General features: G+C 32.5%; 1 protein-coding gene across 4 annotated transcripts; it reads right to left on the bottom strand.

Annotated features, from left to right (window-relative positions):
- Positions 1 to 126: 126 nt before the first annotated feature.
- On the bottom strand, positions 127 to 20314 carry LOC111687565 (laminin subunit gamma-1). Of its 4 annotated transcripts, none has more exons than XM_046953330.1 (13): positions 20172 to 20314; positions 11909 to 12276; positions 7378 to 7511; positions 7113 to 7240; positions 6744 to 7048; positions 6356 to 6665; positions 4389 to 4800; positions 1740 to 4328; positions 1544 to 1677; positions 1280 to 1482; positions 1042 to 1212; positions 845 to 974; positions 127 to 779 (listed from the first exon to the last, which is right to left on the bottom strand). In XM_046953330.1, the coding sequence occupies exons 2-13, from the start codon at positions 12071 to 12073 to the stop codon at positions 568 to 570; spliced, it is 4893 nt and encodes a 1630-aa protein (XP_046809286.1). In that variant the 5' UTR covers positions 12074 to 12276; positions 20172 to 20314; the 3' UTR covers positions 127 to 567. The 4 variants fall into 4 exon arrangements, with proteins under 4 accessions (XP_046809286.1, XP_046809285.1, XP_046809288.1 ...); XM_046953329.1 differs by having other exon boundaries at positions 19568 to 20279; XM_046953332.1 differs by having other exon boundaries at positions 19701 to 20279.
- Positions 20315 to 20631: the final 317 nt, after the last annotated feature.

Below are 20631 nucleotides of genomic sequence, written 5' to 3'. Positions count from 1 at the left end.
AAAAAACGTAAAGATACACACAGATGCCCATTGTGCATGCTAGAAGTAGTATTTCGTAAAAGAAATACTATGTTGCAGTTTTAGAATTGTAGTGTAATTAATGAAAATAATAGTGTAGAAAAATGCTTGAAATTAAACTTAAATTATATTTAATTATTATTCGAATAGAAAGTAACGTTTCACATGATTTATCATTAATACAATGAATGTTTACATTAAAAACACGAAAACTATAAATGAGAAGCAAAAATTCCATACATATAAAAAAGGGCAGTTAGTTTAAAGTTTTTTTTGTTGCAAGGATTAACATGGATTCCTTATCTTAAGGCACTTTGTTGTTTTGTTTGTTTTCTTTTCTCTCTAGTTACTATGTATTTCTTAATAAAGCTTAATAATGATTTTAACTAAATAAGAATTATTATGATTATATTTGTTGTTATTAGTTTTGTTTAACCTAAAAATAAAATGTTTGTTCTGGCTTTGAATCAAAATTGCATTTGAAATTGTTCTGATGTTTTATTTTATAGGTGGTAATTGGTAGTAATAGTGCTATGGCCATTATACACTTTAAGGTTCAAGTCTACTTCTGGAGAAGCAATTGGCAGGCAAAGCTTCGGATATTAAACGAACATTGTGGACTTCCTGTTGCAGTTCCAATAGTTCTTTTTCGTATTTTTCTACAGTTTTCTTTTGTATATTGCGCATTTCCCGGAATTTCTCAATGCGACCAGTTAAATTGGCACGATTAACATCCAATTCAACGGCATCCAAACGTTTTTCTGAAATATAAAATAAAAAAAGAAGAAATAAATAACTTAAATTTATATACATTTTTCTAACTCACCTAGTTTATCTAAATCAGCTGTATTAATATCTTTAAGATTAATTAATTCTTCATTAATATCATCCAGCTCATTGACAGCTTTGTCGATTTGTTTTTTAGCTTCTTCAGTATCGGCCTTGGCTTGACCCACCTGTAATACAAGTTTAAATGATCGTTTTTGAATTAAAATTTTCCAATTTTGAAGTAATTTTACAAACCTTGCGTTTGGCATCATCTACTAAATTATCATCTTTACTAGAAGATTCTTCGAGTTTACCAATATCGATTTCGGTTACTTTAACACGATGATTTAATTGATCGGCTTCATCTCTCAATTTGCGTGCACTGACTTTAGTTTCATTAGCGCGTTTGCGTATAAATTCGGCATCCTATTGTATAAGAAAGAAAATATACTTAATTAAACCTCATTTACTTTCGGGAAAAAACCTATTTTACCTTTGAAGCTTGTTCGGCATATTTTTGTTGTGCCTCTTGGGCATTCATTTTGGCTTCGTTGGCATTCTTATTGGCTCCATCCAAAGCTTCTTCGGCTTGTCTAATTAGATTTTCAGCCTTTTCAATCTCTTGCTCAATGCTGGGTACAGTTTGTAAAGCCAAATCTGCCTTCTGGGAAGATTTTTGTACATCCGATTGGAAACCTTAATAAAATTCAACATAAAACAACGTTTTTTTTTATTTCCGTGAAAACTTTAAACTTACCGGCCAAAGTGTGATAGGTATTATTAGCCTCCTTCAAAGTATTGTCACCTTGTTCTACAGCCTTGGTGGCCTTATCGAAAGCATCTTGAGCTCTCTTTAACAAATCAATATCATCCAATTTTTGTTGATTGGCTCTAAAATATTTTTATCAAATCATTAGCAATTCTTTAACTTTTACTCTGACAATACCACTTACCTTTCTAACATAACATCAGCCAAACTTATTTCCTGTTCAAAGTTTTCGAAAAGATCACCATTACTATTTGAAATGTCATTGACTTGCTGCAAAAGCTCATCGGCTTGTTTGTTGGCTTCTAAAGCTTCTTCCTTGAATTTCTTAATGTCGATTTCAGGTGCACTTAAACCAGAAACATCATTCAACAAACTCAAGGCAGCATCATAAACTTCATTGGCTTTACGTAAAGCTTCCTTAGTTGTTTGGGTGGCGGTTCCCAAACCTTGTTTAACAGTATCCAATTCTAAACGTACTTCAGTTCTTAATTCATCGCTTACTTTCTGTTGCAAATTAATGGCACTCTTGGCCAATTCATAAGCCTTTTCTACTGCATCATTGGCATCCTTGGCATTTTTCAAATCAAATTGTGCCTCCGATTCCAAACGATCGGCCAAAGCTCTAGCTTCACGTGATATATCGGAAATTTGATCGGACTGTACACCAAACTCAACGGATTTATTTTGGGCTTTAGCCAAAGCCTGTTCACCTTCATCATGTAACAAATCCAAAGCATTTTTCAAATCAGTCTTGGCAGCTTGTATAATATCTTGGGCAATGGTATGATTGTGTTTAGCCTTTTCAATCTCTTCATTGGCTGAGTCTTGCAGAGCATCGGCGCTATCTAAATGGCTATTAATGCTTTCCAAACGTTTGTGCAAATCACTCAAAACTTCAACGTAAGTTTTACCACTATCGCCAGCTCCATATTTGGCATCATTTAACAAAATATCTACCTTCTCTTGCACAGACTTCAATTTGGCTTCAAATTCACCATCGTTGGTGACCGGCGTACGAGCAATTTCATCCAAAGTGGAGCTTAAATTCTTCAATTTAGCTCTGTGTTCATTGGCGGCATCTTGTACAAGATTGTAACAATCGGGACAGTCGATACAGCCTAAATGACGATCGTATTTGTTTTCCTTACAACGATCACAACGTCTGCCTTCCACATTGTCATTGCAAGGACATTGACCATTTTGATCGCACTGGAAGCCCTTTGAACCACTTTCATCACATTCACAAGGTTTGCAGCCTTCGGAGGAGAAGCCATAATGATAAACATCACATTGATCACAATGCAAACCTACAACACCAGGCTTGCAGAAACATTGACCCGAAGAACGATCACAGGTAGAATTATAGGAACCAATAGGATCGCACATACAGTTCTCACAACCATTGCCAGACATGATATTGAAATAGCCTGGCTGACATTCACCACAATCGCGTCCAATAACACTAGGTTTACAATGACACTGGCCAGTAACTTGATCACACTGGGAAATACCATCATTATTTTGTTCTGTACCTGGAGGATAACAACTGCAACGATCACATTGACCATGTGGCAAGGCTAGAGGATCACCGAAATGACCGGGTAAACATTCATCACAATATTTTCCAGCGGTGTTGTGGATACATTTCAAACATTCACCAGAGGTACGGTTACAATTACCCACAGCATTAGGATCTACATTGCCGTTACAGTCACATGATTTACATGTTTGTACTTCGCCATATAAACCGGTAGGATCACCATAGAAACCATCCGAACATTGTTCACAACGGGCTCCAAAGTAACCGACAGGACACTCGGTACAGATGACAGTATCACCATTGATTTGCATACAGGCACCGTCATTGGGACAGGGACAACGTTTGCAGTCGTAAGGAGTACCACCCAAAGCATTACCATAGTAACCCTTGGCACACTGGTCACAGTTATCACCAGTGGTATTGTGTTGACAGATACAACGACCAGTTTCGGAATCACAAATTTCAGCATGACCATTACAATCACAAGGAATACAAGGCATAAATGGACCACCTCTGGCGGGACTATGGCGATAACCAGGAGCACAAGATTCACAGAACTGACCCAAATAACCTTCGGGACAAGTACATTGTTCAATCCAGGTAGCAGGTTGACCAGCAGCACCTCTATGAGCTGTTTGCAATTCAACATCATCCAAAATAGCCTCACCTTGCTTCGAGTAAGTACCGCGAATCTTGATGGCTGTCAAATTGGAAAGTATAGACAGGAAACCTCTGGCCGATTGACTAGGTTGCCACTGATAGTCACGATGTTCATGCAAACGGAAAGTATATTCCTTTACATCATTATCGGGCATACCATTGCCTTGGGCGAAAATGGGTAATGAAATTTTAGTACCAGCACCTTCCAAAATAATATCACTGGCACTAGTGCTCGGAGCAATTTGACCCACCAATTGCAATTTGAATTTTAAATCACGATTATAAGAAGCTCTTTGATCACCCAAGAAACGTTCAGGAGCTTGGAAATACACATAATCATTGCCATGGGCAGTAGTACCAATACTGTGACTATATTGGTTATACTTAATGTCAATATCTTGGGCATACAAATCTACAGCACTCCAACGTTCTTTATGTTTATTGAAATTGGAAGTAGTAGAAACTACGGAATAACCTGGGGCAGTTTGACACTCTGAAGTGTGACCGTAACAGAAACAGGGTGTGCAACCAAAACGATTAGTCATGTCCAAGTTAAAGAAGCCAGGTTTACATCTGTAAATAAAATATTAAATTTAAATCATGGAAAATATTCCCATAACTCAGACAACTTACTCATTACAACGTTTACCCTCTACATTGTCTTTGCAATGACATATACCCGTCTCGGGATCACAAGAAGGCATATTACCAAATGAACCACGAGGATCACAACCGCAAGGCTGGCAACCATGTGGACCAAATTGATAGTAATTTGCTTCACAACGATCACATTTATCGCCAGTAACACCAGGTTTACATTGACACTTGCCTTGGCTGTTACATTGTAGTGAACGCGAACCGACAGGATCACAACCACAATGAATACAATAACTATCTTCGCGCATATAGAAATTCTCCTTACAACGTTCACAATTGGGACCATCACGATTGTCGCGACAATCTAAACAGTGACCACCATGACCGGTCATATTGTAGAGATGGGCATCGAAGAAACATTTATCAGCATAACCGTTACAATTACAGGCTGTAGGAAAAAAATGGATAAAATATATAAGTAACTCTGAAGCACTTTCTCTGCCACTCTCAGGCATTTGTTGAAGTTAGATCCAAGTATCTTGGAAATGATGTCATTCCGAAAATAACATTCCTGACTAACACTAATTGGAAAATTCTTAGGAATTACGTCCACGAAACAGAGTTTCTGAACATTTAAAATAATATACTCAGGGAACAAAATATTATTTTTTCCATGAAAAGGAGCGTATCGATAGTGGCTTAGGTGTATTTCTTCGGATTTGATGTACTATACATCCTTCTATCAACATTACATAACTTCTTGAACTTCTTTTTGATTCTTTAAAAAGAATTATTAATTTATCTGACTTCTATCCGGGAGATCTGAGTCGTTGACTGATATGAGAATTGATCCTTTATATATTTAATTGCAATTAAGGTATCTCTAGATAAAGGACTAAACTGTGATGATTATAAAAAAGACTGAGCAATATAGCAAATTATATTCCAGATCGAAACTTATTCAAGACCCTAAACTAAACTATAATCTAAACTAAACTATAATGGTCTACTATTGTCTTAATTATAGAGAGTCTATTGACATGATTCTATTTGATAATATAGACCAGATTCTAGTCGAAACTTTAGTCCAAACATTAGTAGAGACTATGGACCAGATTATAATCTAGACTAAAGACCAGACCGTAGGCCAAACTTCGGGACTATGGACCAGACTATAGTCAATTTGTAAACTGGACAATATACCAGTGGAGAATATGGATCAGATTATAGGTTACTATAAAAACGAGACTTTAAAGTCATCGTAATAGATCAAATTATAGTCGAAACAATAGACAAAACTATTTATCGAGTCCAAAACCAGATTCTAGTTGAAAATGAAGATTCTAGTCGAAACAAAGTATCAAACTTAAGTTCCAAAGATTATCGATACATACACCGGACTATTGTCGGAATTATATATATATTTATATATTCTAATCCAAACTTCAGACAAACGAAAATATAAACCGGATAATAGTTGAGAGTAGAACCGGGTATATAGAACAAACTATAGTTGAGACGGTAGACGAAATAAATTTGGAGAATATATATTGTTGTAGTGATTAAAAACTCTTATGTATGAGATTATGGATTAATAATCCAACTATACATTCTGTATATACACCTTAACTTACTGTTAACCAAATACCATACAACAGGATGAAGATCTATCTTATTTGTTTCCAAAGAATACTCCCAATGACTGGAAACCACCCAAACACTTAATAGTAATAAAAAACAAAACACTTCCATTCTTAACACCAAGAAAATCTCTACAAAACTAAATTATTTTTAAACAGCTCAACATTCACATACCATACGATTCTAAAGAAATATAACTAACTAACGGCTTTTAATACTACTTCCACAATGAAAACACTAAAGAAAACTTAATTCTGGTTCTAACCATTTAAGGCACACAACAAATCCTCTTTAGATCAACAACACACTACAATCGAGACAAACAACAATCACCAGAGCAGCTACAACCATACACCACTCACCTTTACATTCGTTGACTTCTGTTGATGTGGCCCTTTTCCATTTGACGTCATTGTACAATGGCAGACATTTGTCACAATCTGGACCATCGGTGTTGTGACGACATTCACACACCAGTCTGCGTTCACCATTCATGCCTGTGCTGGGCACACATTTACTAGCGTGACCATTACACTTGCAACGTGCACCAACAGCTATATCAGAAATGGCATAAAAATATGATCTCAATACTTGAGCATCACCGAAGAGTTCATCACCAAAAGTATTGAGACGATCAAGAGTAATACGAATATCAGTGGCGGTTACCCATTCCTTAAAAAGAGAGTGTGATGGTGAATATTAAGAGAAATTAATTTACTCTTTTAACTATCAATTTCTCGTTTTACATACCTGCAATTCAGTGCTGCGTTCAAAATTAATACCACTGGGACGACCTTCCAATGTGGAGAAGGCAATTTCACCATCTCTTAAAGGTGATATATCACTGTATTCACTGGTACACAAAGCATGGGCTTCACCCTCACCCTTACGTATGGCTCTAGAGTCGGGTAAGGCATAAGTATCTCTACAAGTGGCACTGTAATATTGGTAAGGTATCCAAGGACAGGACTCACAAGTACGTTTGTAAATGGCAAACGATTCCGGTCGGGGAGAACGGAACAATAGACGTACATAAGTAATATCAAAAGATTTGCCTAATTTTTAAAAATGTTTAATTAAATTAATTAAAATTTTAATCAGCCTTTTAAAGAAACTTACGTAAATGCAATGTTAAATTGACATGATTGGGATGTTGTATGCCTTCATACATGGTTTCCGATTGCCACCATGATGGATTTTGTGGATCATGCAAATCCGTTAAATACGATGGATTGTGATCTTCCCATCTGTTGTCATAAATAATATTATACAAAAAATTATCATTAAATAAGTTTAAGTTAATAACTTTATTTTTTTGCGGAAATTTTGCAAAATTGTGTTTATTTTTTTAATCTGTGTTTTCTATTATTTCATGTATATTTACCTGCAAAATTCACAGTTCTTGTAGTTTGAGTTCATTGTTTGTACACAAAAGTGATTTTCACCCTGCTCGCCGCATGTATTTGTTGCTTCGATTTGCAATTGGTAAGCAGCATTTATGAATTCCGGCATACATTTCTATAAATATTTAAGTGCAAAATAAAAATCATTAACATGATTAGGTCATCATTTCAATATAAAAAATTTCTATATGTTATTTTTTAATGAACTGGATAATTGATTTTGAAAATCAAATTATTTGCACGTTAATGTACTTAATGGATTAATTTTAAAGAATAGACCAATAGTTTTATTAAATTAAAAACATTGTATATTTTCAATTTTAAATATTATAAATCCTTATCAAGTCCCAGATAATATTTCGAAAGGATTTTATTCTTGGATGTTTTACTCACGTATGATATACAATACAAAAACAAGTAAAAAAGTATAGTCGGGCGTGGCCGACCATATGATACCCTACACCAGTTATGAATATTAAATGTGATTTATTTTTCATAATAATTTATCTTCAATATTTCCTTGTTTGATACATTTAAGCAATTTATGGATGAAAAACTAATTTTCTGAAAGAGGCTTTATATTGGCTAGTGGCAAATATGGACCAAGCCCGATAAAATTTTGTGAATATATTTATATTCACATAATATTTTATTGTGCTCAATTTCATGGCGATATTTGTGTTTATAAGTTAATTTGGGACATTCAAGTAATTTTCTGAAGGGGACTTTGTATGGGAGCTAGGGTCAAATGGGGCCCGATCTTTATGAAATTTGGCAGAGTTATTAAGACTTCTATTAAACTTAGTTGTGCCGTATTTTATCGATATATCTACATATTTAACATAATTATGAGCTCAGAAGCCCTTTTCGGGGGGTTCTGTTCTATGGGGGTTAAGTGAAATAATAGACCGATTTTAACCATTTTCAATAGACTTCGTCCTTAAGTAAAACGTTCGTGCCAAATTTCATCCAATTATTTTGAAAATTGCGACCTGTACCTTGCGCACAAGGTTCACATGGACAGCCAGCCAGAAGGACGGACTGACGGACATAGCTTAATCGACTCAGAAAACGATTCTAAGCCGATTGGTATACTTTAAGGTATTTTTGTATGTTACAACATCAGCTCAAATTCAATATAACCTCCCTACTAAAGTGGTGTAGGGTATAATAAATAAATATATAAAATATGCATTTATATATGTTTCGAAAAAACTTCTTTTAACTGTGGAAATTAATTCAGACCTACAACAAAATAGGTTGTTTCGAGATAATTAGCTTTAAATGTTAAAAGACATTTTACTATTTATACCCAACACCACTATAGTGATGAGGGTTTGTGCTGATGTTTGAAACGCACAACACCCACCTTAAAGTCATCACTTTCTGATTCGATTAAAACATAACCGGCTGTCAATACAGCTGGCTGGCTGTGCATATAAATCTTTGATAAAATATGGACCAATCGGCACAGAAATGAAATCTTTTGAAAATGGATAAAATAGGTCAAATTTTTTACATATTTTCTAATAGCCTTCGATCAAAAAACTGAATTTTGGATTATGTCCGACCTGCAGCAATAGCTCTGAAGATTATCATTTTAATCCCTCATTGATCCTTTGAAATTATACGATAATTGCATTATACATATCTTGTCTCATAGAGTTTCGCACTACAGTTTTGAGGGTATAATGCGTTTGTACTGATGTTTGTAACGCACAAAAGTATACCTACCGATCGACACAGAATGACCTTCTAAGTCGGTTAAGACATGACGTCAATCTATCTGGGTCATTGTAAACTTTATACGCAAGCTACAGGCAGCAATTTTCATAAATCATGCATGTTTTTGGGCACAAAGACGAAGCCTATTCAAAATGTTCTAGATCGATCGATTTAACCCTGACCCTGCCGAATAGGGTTTTTATGTTCATAATTATGTTTAATATACTTGTATCTCAACAAAAAGTTGCAAAAACAAGTTCTATACTAACCTTGATGACCCTCATGAACTCTATAATTATAGGGCCTCATTTGACCCTATAAATCACATCTGTTTTGTAACAGGTGTGGGATATTATAAATGTCGGTCTCGCCCGACTTTAATTATTTACTTATTTTTATTTGGAAAAATTCTATAAAAGTCTCTGCACAAATTATGTATTCAGTTTAAAAATTTATTTAATAATTTGTTGATGTCACTTTTTCATCAAAAAACATTTTTAACTTATCTAAATAAAGTGTATAGTCTGTCGTTTAAGGAATTAATTTAAAGTAATTGATATGTATCATTCACATTAAATTAATATTTATTTGATGAAATTTTGTATAAATTATATGATCTGTGGTCATAGACAGAAAAGCTTAAATCACGTTTAAAATAATTCACTTTTTTTTAAAGAGAAGAGCATATTTGAAAAAAATATTTAGATATGCGTATAAAATCTTTTATCTCTAACGAAAGCATTTACCAATGTTGGTCTAAAGGCTGAAAATTCCTAAAATATTATCTGTTGATCGAAAAAGTTTTAGACAATAAACCCTAAGATTATGGACTAATAATTTCCATCATCATGACAGAGGATGGAGTTATATATTTACACATGTAAATACTGATCGTATACCTATAAATCTTTTGGCCCCTCCATAAAGGCGCACTCGGAATGTTATTGACATGGTAATATATATTTGAAATAGACAACAACGTGATTAAATTTTCCACCAGTTAGTTGTATTTATCCAACAATTAGTATATTTTAATAGAGCCATATTTAATCCTATCTGAATACATGAGCCATAATTAATCCTATCAGTATATATGTTGCCCTAACGCTTATTACCGGCTTAAAAGAATTTTATAAAAATCATAGTCTATTTTTGAGGAAAGGGCATACTTGAACTTACTCCCCATAAATGGCCCTCGTAAAAAACGATTTCTCAGTTACATTTCATTAGGGTCCATTCTTGCAAACAATTACCTGATTATACTTAGTTAATTCTCTTAAATAGTATTACAAAAATCCGGCAAACTTGATTTGTTTTGAAATATTAAAGTCTTTTATAAATTTTGCAGATGTCGGTCAGTGATATAAATGGTTTCGATTTTCACCTGAGGCACTGGTTAAGAAGTACACCTGAGGCCAAATTGAGGCTAAGGTGTGTTTTCTTCGGTCAATGGTATAAATTTGTTCGATTCCCACCTGAGGCACTGGTTAAGGAGTAAACCTGAGGCCCAATAGAGGTTTAGGTGTGTTTTTTTTAGAATTTGATATTACATTGATGTACATCATAATTTCCAACTATTCCAAAAGTTAACTATTCATAATGCTATAGACATCCGATAACAAATCTAACAAGTAATAAATGGATCGACTCATAAGAACCGAAATTCTCTTTAAATCTAGTGTACTTGATTTATGGGTGGGTATTTTTGTATTGAAATATTTAAATATCGATATATTAATGGACTAATCTTTGTTATTATTTCTGAATTTAATATTTTGATAATGCTTTAGAAAAATTCATAGAATTTGTTTTGAATTAATTAAAATAGTCGGGAGTGGCCGATCATATAATATCCTACACAAGTGAATATTATGCAAAAATTTTGAAATATTTTAACAATTCGGGGGGTATACATATATGGGGTTAGGCGAAATAATGGTCCGACTTTAACCATTTCCAATAGGTTCCTTTTTGAACCAAAGAAGTGTATTAGTCAAATTTCATTTCAATTATGAAAACACTGACAGACGAACGTGGCTAAATCGACGGACATACTGATTCTGAGCCGATTGGTTTACAATGTGAATATAGGAACAATATTCTTGGGGGTATAAACATCAGCACAAAAGCATAATATTCTCCCCACTTTAGTGGTATAGGGTATAAAAACTTGTTGATTGAATACTTAATAATCAATGAGAGGTGACTCTGAGCCAATTGGTATATAAGGTGCAGGTGTAGGCACATTATGTTTGGGTGTACAAACATCAGCACAAACTCATCACTATAGTATTGTAGGGTATAAAAAATCGTCTATGTAACACTGAGTGCCTCTTCTCTTAAAAGTAAGTGCTTCCACTTTGCTCTAATATTACTTAGCTGGTAAGTAAAGTTTTTCCCAGGTCATAGGGGTATGCTAGTACCCATTCCCATATGATCTAGGAAAAACTGCTGCAATATTCAACTTCTTTTGATTACTCAATTTTACTCAATTTTTTCACTTCTTTAGTAAATTAAATCTGGACATCACTGCTTTTTTTAAAAAGCACTAGAGCTGTAATAGCCGTTAAATTAAAACAAGAAAAATAGGGCAAATACTCGATACCCATGACTCAATACTTTAACAGCACTAATGGATACTTATTCGATTTTTTTATTAAAACTTAATCTAAAATATTAATGAAACTCATCCGGTTACTTTTGTTCGATTAATCGATTAAAACCATAATGTTAAATAGCCTAGCATTCATAAAACTAAATACATAACTAAAACCTTGTTTAACTTACCTGAGGTTTATTATATTTGTCGTAACATTCCAAGGCTGGCATAAATGTGGTGGGACCATGACCATACGACAATTGTGGTCCATTATTTAGCAACAATATTGTCATTAAAGACCATGAGAGTATAGAATGTTGAGTGAAGCTTAAGCTCCACTTACTGCGTTTCATTGTTGTTTTTGTTGTTCGTCGTTTGAGGTTCGTTTTATTTGTAATCTTTTTCTGTTTTTAACAGATTTTAATATTAATTGTGGATTTCTAAGGGAGAATATGTATCTAATTACTGCAATTAACAGTTTTGCGGTACAAGAAAACGTTGTTTTCAAAAAAAATGGAAATTTTGTTTTCTTTTCTCTAATTTTAACACATTTTCACTGAAAGAAAAAAGTTATACTAAAAAATAAGTAAAAGAATGGAAAATATGAATAAGATTTAAAGTCCATGGTCTATTTAAAATTTAAAACAATAGTTTTTTATTGCGGGATTTTCTTGCCACAAAATACACACTTTTCTTCAAATGGATTTCCAGTTAAATGCGGGCATTGAGAAAGTATCTTTGCAGTTTTTTTGTTTTATTTCTTAGATGTTTGTTCTAAAATATTTTCATATATATAGACATGGCCATATGTTAGATATGTAAATATATTGTCAATTTACTGCTATAGTGTTCTAACTTAAAATTTAAACATTTTGAACTGAGTACTGCGAATTATTCGAAAGTTATGCAGACATTTTAATGTTTTAATTTATTTTTCAAAATTTTTTACTTATTACATTATTCACTCGAAAGAGCGTTATGCGTTTATAACGAAATCGTTCCAACTACTACAATTGATTCATTCATTTAGTATGATCTTTTGTTTATTCTATTTTTTCTCTTCATTTGCTTAATATTAACCGCAAAAACATTTGATGAAAAAAAAAACTTGTATAAACAAAAAACGATCATAAAATAATTGAAAAGTCAACAAAACTTCTCGAGACACACATATTTAAATTTATTTTGTTTTTTTGTTGAATTTATGAAGTCATTTTTATATGTGGCTGTTGGTTTGAATTTTGTTTATTTTGGAGAGTAAAAAATTTGATCTTAAAAAAACAAACTTAAAGGTAACTGCATAACACGGGGTTTTAACGAAAAACTATTCTGTTTATTAATTTAAGTAGAACTTGTTTCGCCATATGGAAAAAAAAATATTTTTAATGCAATTGTAAAAATATGGGGCTAAATAGTTTAAGCAATGAACTTCAAGGCCCGATCTGGGAGGTTCAATGATATATGAGCAAATGGGAGAAATAATGTTTCAATTTTTATCCTTTTCAATGGGATTTGTCGTTGTTGCATAATTTAAATTTTATTTAACATAAATCGACCCAAATAATGATTTTGAGGCGGTATTGGTTGTAGGACCAAACATCAGTATAATCCCCTACAAAAAGTGAACAATATGTGTTGGAATATTTCATCAACATTTACGACGCAGATAATATTATCCCGAAATAAATTGTGAGTGTAAATTGTGAGTGAATAATTATAAGGCGCATCGGAGCGGGGTTAAATATTACACTTAATGTTAACAGCCAGGACTTAGGGATTAGATTATGCAATTTGTACAAGCAGCTTTTTTAAGCACAATTAAATTCAGGTTGTGTAAGTACTACAAGGTAATGAGACCGCATATGATCTGAACAAACGAGCTTCTAAAGTGCAGCTTAATAGTGGGGAAAAGCGGATGAACCCTTTTATGTCACTACCATGGTTTGATCATGGCGCAGTTTAGGATATGTAAGGCTTTGTAGACTAAATTGGTGCCAAATAAATCAATCTGATAATGGTACTAAAAGCGATCTTTTGTATGCATTTATATGCTAACACCAATAGGAACTAGAAACAGTAGAGCATCAGTATATATTGCTGCGATAAAGTTCAGACACTAAGAGAATGATGTCTACTATGTCACTTCCTCTACTTCCACTCTTCTTATATTTAATATTTTTCTTTGTTTCTAGAGCAAATACCAGTAGGAAATCGTAAATACATGAATGAGTCTAAATTGAGGGACCCATTATATGGGTACCGGGCCACACGAAAATAGTCATCAACCAAAGGGCGAATGGAACAGCTTTAAAGCAGAGAAAGGCAGAGAGTAAAAAACAACTTGTATGATTGGTTCTGCTGGTTTTTTATGCATGTGTGAGCATACATACGAGAGGAATGGGATCTTATCGTTTGACGTTTGACGAACAAATAAATATATTCATTGGAGTTAAATCAACATAGATTCATTTTAAAATAGAACTGGTAAAGGGCATCATAAGGTCGGCTATGCTCGACTTGGTTCCTAAATGTTTTTCCTAAATAAATTCATAATTTTTTAATTTTTCACAAAGCTGTTTGTTTAGTTGTTTTCGTAGAATTACTTCTATTACGAATATCTCACATGTCGATGTATCTCATGGCAGATGCATTGCATCTTCAAATACAACTGATCTTCAAATAAAACTGATCGCATATCCGTTAAAATACTAAGAACATATGGACATTGAAATTCTTCATCTAAAATTTCGTCTGTTGCAAAATTTTAATTAGATGATTTCATATTGTTGCACAATAATTTAGACAAGAAAAATAAAACATGCACTTGTAATAAAGGCACATTAATTTAAATCTTAATTTTTATGATGTTGGATTTAAATTTCAGCACAAAAAAAAAAGGTTAAATTAATTTAATCTTTTGTCTTGTTATTTAAAATATTTGCGAATATGTATGTTTTTATCTGTATGGTTACTTCTCATTTATGTAGTTTAAAATTACTCTAAAAATTTGTTGTACAGTGTAAAATGATATCATTCTCAATTTTATTTGTTTTTTGTAATTACATGCTTTTAAACATTAACAACATATTTGTCAAGTTCATAATCAGCGTTGTATTATAGTATTTCATAATTTTTGTACCCCAAACCACTTTAGAGGAAGGGAATATTACCATACACACCTTAAAATATAGAATTCGGATTAGAATCATTTCTGAATCGATTTCTAAGATATTGAAATGATGTTTGGTACATGATCATATATTGAACCATGTATTATACAAATTGAAATTGGTTAAAATCGGATTAGTTATTTCATCTAGCCCCCATACAACTGAAACACTCGAATAGGGCTTGTAAACCTTGTAATCAAACTGCAAATCGCATGTTCCAATTTATTTTTGTAAAATTTGGAACATGACATTAGAATAGTCCCAGGGGCGAACATTATTTTTGCCAATAATTTCTAACTTTACTTCTAAATCAGATTTAAAATTATTAATTTTGAAATAGAGCCACGGCATACAAAGTATACAGGTGCTAGGCGATATGTAGGAGAACTATAGGCATGGAGTATTATTCCTACTATGGTACATCGGCTTCTTGTAATTAGACCAATTTTAGTTTATCCTTCAATAATCTGATGGACTTCTTTGGACGAAAAATGTAATATTAGACTATTTCAGGGAGTTCAGACCACATATTGTTTGTGTATAAGTGGTCTCTTGGAGAACTATACAAAGTCCTAGGTCAGAATATGTTGGAAAATTTGAAACGTTAATCTCAGATAGAATGTCTTGTTCAAGGGGAACATTAGACCAAATACCATTAGAAATCCATTGCTACACGGATGAAATTGGGGTATAAAGTGGGCCTGCGGTTCTATATTAAAGATCCAGAAACAGAAATATATTACTAATCTTAACACAAGCTTTCACGCGGAAGTTCTGAATGTGTTAATTCGATTAGAATATATATGACATCCACAGGTCTATATTTACCGGCAGTAGGAAGGCAATTTGTGTGATACCATGTGATAAAATGATATCTGAGATCGTATTGGATTCTAAGAAAGCTTTAACCGAATTCATTATGTGGGTGAAAGAATCCCATTAGGGCTTTTGGAATAATGAAACAATGAGTAGAAAAACCAAAATCCTATGGGGTGACCATGATTAGAGCAATCTCCACAAAATATGCAAGTCTTAGATTAGTATGATGGTACGTATTCTGATTATGGTCACAGCTATACACAATTTGACGTGCGGATTCAGATAAATGTAGAGCATGTGTAGAGAGCAGTAAAACTCTTTGCCACTGTGAGAGAATTGTCGATGTTACATCTAAGTGTCTTGGGAGTGATGTTATTTCGGAAATAACACTCCCCACAAACGCTGATTGAAAAATTCTTAGCAATTACGTCCAGGAAACTAAATTTCTGAACATTGAAAGATAAAACGATCAGCGAACAGTTCTTTTACCAACAAATATATTTTATTCTATGAAAAGATCGCATAACATGCCCGATAGTGTATTAAGTGTATGTCATCGGACAGTTAACGATCTGTAATATTAAAGACCTTTTCAAACGTTTTTGTTATAATCTACTATCTACTGTATTAAAACTAAAGTTTTCTAAAAATAGCATGACCCCCTAGCTGGCACTGATATTGTATTGCATTTCTAGACAAACACATTTTTATCTAAATTCTTGTCAAAGTCATAAGTAAATAAATACATAAATCTGGTGAAGAAACCTTTAAGAAGTTGTAACCCGAAAATAATATTTATGCTCTCCCCCTAAAAAGAAAATACATTTTTCATTATCATTAAGTCAACTGAGTGAGATAATTTTGAAACACTATTTCTTTTATCACTTTTACTAGTCAAATATTTAAAAATGAAAGAAATTTTTAAGATATATATTATTAAAAAAAAAAACAGAACAACAAATACCATAGAAATGAAAGAGTTTACTTAAAACCCGATTTCAATTTCATTTCTTGTTTTTTTGTTTTTTCTTAAACTGATAAGAATTTAAAATTAAAAATAATAAAGTATAATTGTCACTGGGTCCATTTTATTATTATTAATATATATGTATGTATTTTCTTAGTTTTGTTTATATACAAAATACGATTTACTATGTCTGGTTGGGTGTATGTGTAGTAGTCATTAAATAATTTACAGTTTTTATTTTTTAAATCTTTAATGTTTCCAGCACACAACATCCGCTGTGAATTTCTTTTTTTGTATTTCATTTATTTGAATTTTTTTAAAAAAATCTTAAGTTCCTTTAGTGATAAGAATTTAGGTCTAAAAACACATGTAGTAATGTTCTTAAATGAAATACTTAAGTAGTTATTTAAGAATATGGGATTTAGGTTTTTTTTTTAATTTTATATGATTTATATGAAGTTTTTCCTGATGCTGTGGCATTAGGTTTTCATTTTTACCTATTTTTAAAAACTAAACCTCTGGACTTTTTATGGATATAACTTCACAATTTTTGATAAAAAATGTAAAAAGTGTATTCGAAGGATATTATCCTTTTGAACATCTAGTGACATTAAATTCTAAAAAAGTAGTTTTCTTTGGAAATAACCATTTACTGTAGCAGTGAATTTATGATAACGCTTTAAATCGAGAAAACTGAAAACAAAAATCTTAGGACAACGGTATCCCGTATACGTCAGAGAGTTAAACAAGTGATTTTATAAAATATGATAGGATCGATTGAGAACTGATTCAAAAATAGAATGACCTTTTGAAAAGGCCAAGCTATTAAAAATCAGAATCTCAGCACAATATTTAAAAAAAATTTTACTGCAATTTTTTCGAAATGGATTTCAAATTATTAAAAATCTTATTAGAGTATTTTTGATCCGCATTAAAATACCCACCATCAAACCGTATGCCGTAATAGGAATACTTCCCAATAAATATCAGGCTGATATTTGGAATATGGTTTAAACCAATTATGGACTGAGTTCTTTCGATAACGATAAAGCCAACAATGGACAGATTGTTGTAAAATTCGGTAGATATACATATTTTAGTTAGTATAGCACTTATATGTTTTGTATTTAATAGCTATAATCTTCTGAAGCGGACCTTATAAAATGTGCAAGGTAAATTATTAGCTAGTATTAAACTTATCGAATTGATCGCTATACACGTATTTTTTAGCCAGATATAAGCGTTTGAAGGGGATCTTATATGCGGTGTAGGGGTCGATTATCATAGATAGATTTTGGTTTGTATTGATTTCGAATATTATCGCTATACTCATACTTTTAAAACAGAAGTGAGCGTTGAAGTCATTTTCTGAAAAAGGACCTTATATAAGGGATAGTGTCAATAGAGCGATCGCCTTAAAACTCTATCGTGCTTTTAACAAAAACAGCCAGACAGTTAGACAGAAGGATGGACATGGCTAGATCGTCTTTGTGGGTCTATAACAAATGTCTAAACATATTACAAATGAAAAGGGTCAAATACTCTTAAACTGGAACCCATTTAAAAAATAGGAGAGATATCTGTTTTACTAATTATATCTGAGATATGAACTTTTAATCGAGGAAGTGGAACTATTCCAATTTTTTTTGTTTTCTACGTAGTACATCGATTGAGAGGTATTCCTACATAAGACTGATGCTCATGAATCTCTAATATGCGATTTGACAATGATGGCGTGTCGTAATGTCCAATAACATAATGTCCATGGACGTTATGACACACATAATTTAGTCATAGTGTCCATGACCGTTATGAGAATTTTAAAAGTACCTCAATGTCTATGGACGAAATGATATAAAGTCCCTGGATTTCAAAGAGTGAAGAAAGACTTAATTTAGCGAAGCCTGTATTCGAAATATGTCTATGGGCAAAATGACATAAAGTCCGTGGATTTCAAAAAGTGAAAAAATGCTTAATTCAGCCAAGCCGGTACTCCACATATGTCAATGGGCGAAACGACATAAAGTCCGTGGCTTTCAAAGAGTGGGAAAAGGCTTAATTCAACAAAGCCGGTATTCGAAATACCCCAGAATTTAAAGCCCCTTGGATCGGCCAACGTCCGTTTTTAGAGGAATCCCAAATGCAAATGGGTTAATGATTATCTTCTCTAAATTCTTAACAAATTTTCCAATACATTTCTATTTTTGAAGTGTCACAATGCCCATGGACATTATGACTCTTTGAAGAATTGTTAGAACGTCCATGGACATTAAGACACTTTTTGGTGTGTCATAACGCCATTGACATTGTATTAATGAACAATAAGACACGTCACTTTGACAATCGGTTCATAAATAACCCAAGATTTCCGAAATTTTTATTGATCAAAACAGAAGTTCCTAAGTAATAATCCAGTTTGTTCAAAAATATTTGATCTGTCCCGTACTACAAGTAAACTGGTCTAACACAACTAAAGAAATACAATTCTAATTCGATTTTCTCTTTAATTAACTGCTATTTTGCTTGCATAACTGTTGAATTATTTAATGTTTTTGTTTGTTATTTGTTTTCTTTCTATCTTCTTCATTTTTAACCATATATACAAATTATTATTATTTTCTTGTTGTTATTTATTTTGTTTATAACATAAAAACTCAGTTCTCCCAGAGTGCATAACTATTATATTGTTTGAGAACTGATTTATGCTCTTTTGTAGGTAAAAATTCAACTAATATGAGCAGGTAGAATAATTGATCGCACACTTTTAAGTACTCTTTATATTTCAAAGATACTCAAACTCAATATTTGTATCTAAATGGCCCACACTCTCCGAAAGCGCAAGAAGAAGATGAAGTAGTTGTAGAGAAGAATAACAACAATAAAAAACAGACCAACACCAAGTTGTATTTTGATATAGTGTAGTTGTTATTGGTGTGAAGTAAATGCATTTTCAAGTTACAAGATACACAATCTTTAAGATATGTATTTTTATTTTATTTAGTAGGTTTCTTTTTCCATATGTACATATGTTTGTGTTTTCTTTTTGTAAAAAAAGATTTTCTTGAATATTTTTAGTTGTTTTAGTTGTTGTTGTAGGTTTTCTTTATGCACCAAATGAGGGCCATTACGTTAAAATGACTGCAAGCACACACGTCTTTTTCAAATATTTTCACTTGTTGTAATATTTTTAAAAATATTTTATATATTTTAGTTATTATTTCCGTTTAAATTATCTGCACTTCACTTTTTTCTATTTCCAAGAAAACATGTGTTAATTTTTTTTGGTTTTTTTTTTTTTGCTTAATACTTGCTGAGTTTTAATTTTTTTGTATTTTGAGTATATTGCACTTTTTGTGTTTTTTAGGTCTTCCTTTTATTTATGACTTCAATTTGGTAATTAAATGCCCCAAATATTGAAAAAAAAACACTTAAAGGTTCTTTAAACTCTTTTCCAATTAAATAATAAAAATTTTATATTTTGTAAATAATTTTTACTTTTTTTATTCTATTTCTCTTTTTTTTTTACTAGCCGTGTTAAAATTAATATTTTTTCGAAAATACCCGTTTTCTTGCACTTTAACCAACCGCTAACGAGGACGTCCAATACTCAACTGATCTTTTTTTCTACTCACTCACGTCTAGCGTATCAGTTCAGTCAATTCAATTCAGTTCAGTCATTCAGTATTTCTTTTGTTATTGTTGTAGTTTTTGTACTTACTCCTCATATAGTTGTTTGGGCTGTAGTCTCGGTCGGAGTGTTCAATTGTACTGCCTCTAGTACTGTGTATGTGATCATGTTTCTGTTTCTTAAAGTCTATAGTTAATGTAGTAAATGTTTCCATGTGTGTGTATCTGTTGGTTTTTTTTTTTTTCATCCGGCCTGTGATCTCACTTTGGAACGAACATGTGTGTAGATAAATATTGTTTCTGTAGTGAGTTGGTTCAATATATTTAT

Source organism: Lucilia cuprina, chromosome 5 (genome assembly GCF_022045245.1).
Source record: "Lucilia cuprina isolate Lc7/37 chromosome 5, ASM2204524v1, whole genome shotgun sequence".
In the NCBI taxonomy this organism is placed as follows: domain Eukaryota; kingdom Metazoa; phylum Arthropoda; class Insecta; order Diptera; family Calliphoridae; genus Lucilia; species Lucilia cuprina.
The sequence above is the reverse complement of the archived record's forward strand: the minus strand, read 5'-3'. Positions and strand labels throughout refer to the sequence as shown.

What these genes read in the sequence shown, in the direction of transcription:
- LOC111687565 (XM_046953330.1), bottom strand. Translation starts at nt 12,073, where the DNA reads ATGAAACGCAGTAAGTGGAGCTTAAGCTTCACTCAACATTCTATACTC. An exon ending in ACAAATATAATAAACCTCAG is followed by an intron (nt 7,512 to 11,908) that starts GTAAGTTAAACA and finishes AAATATTTATAG; the next exon opens with AAATGTATGCCGGAATTCAT. An exon ending in GAGGGTAAACGTTGTAATGA is followed by an intron (nt 4,329 to 4,388) that starts GTAAGTTGTCTG and finishes TTTTATTTACAG; the next exon opens with ATGTAAACCTGGCTTCTTTA.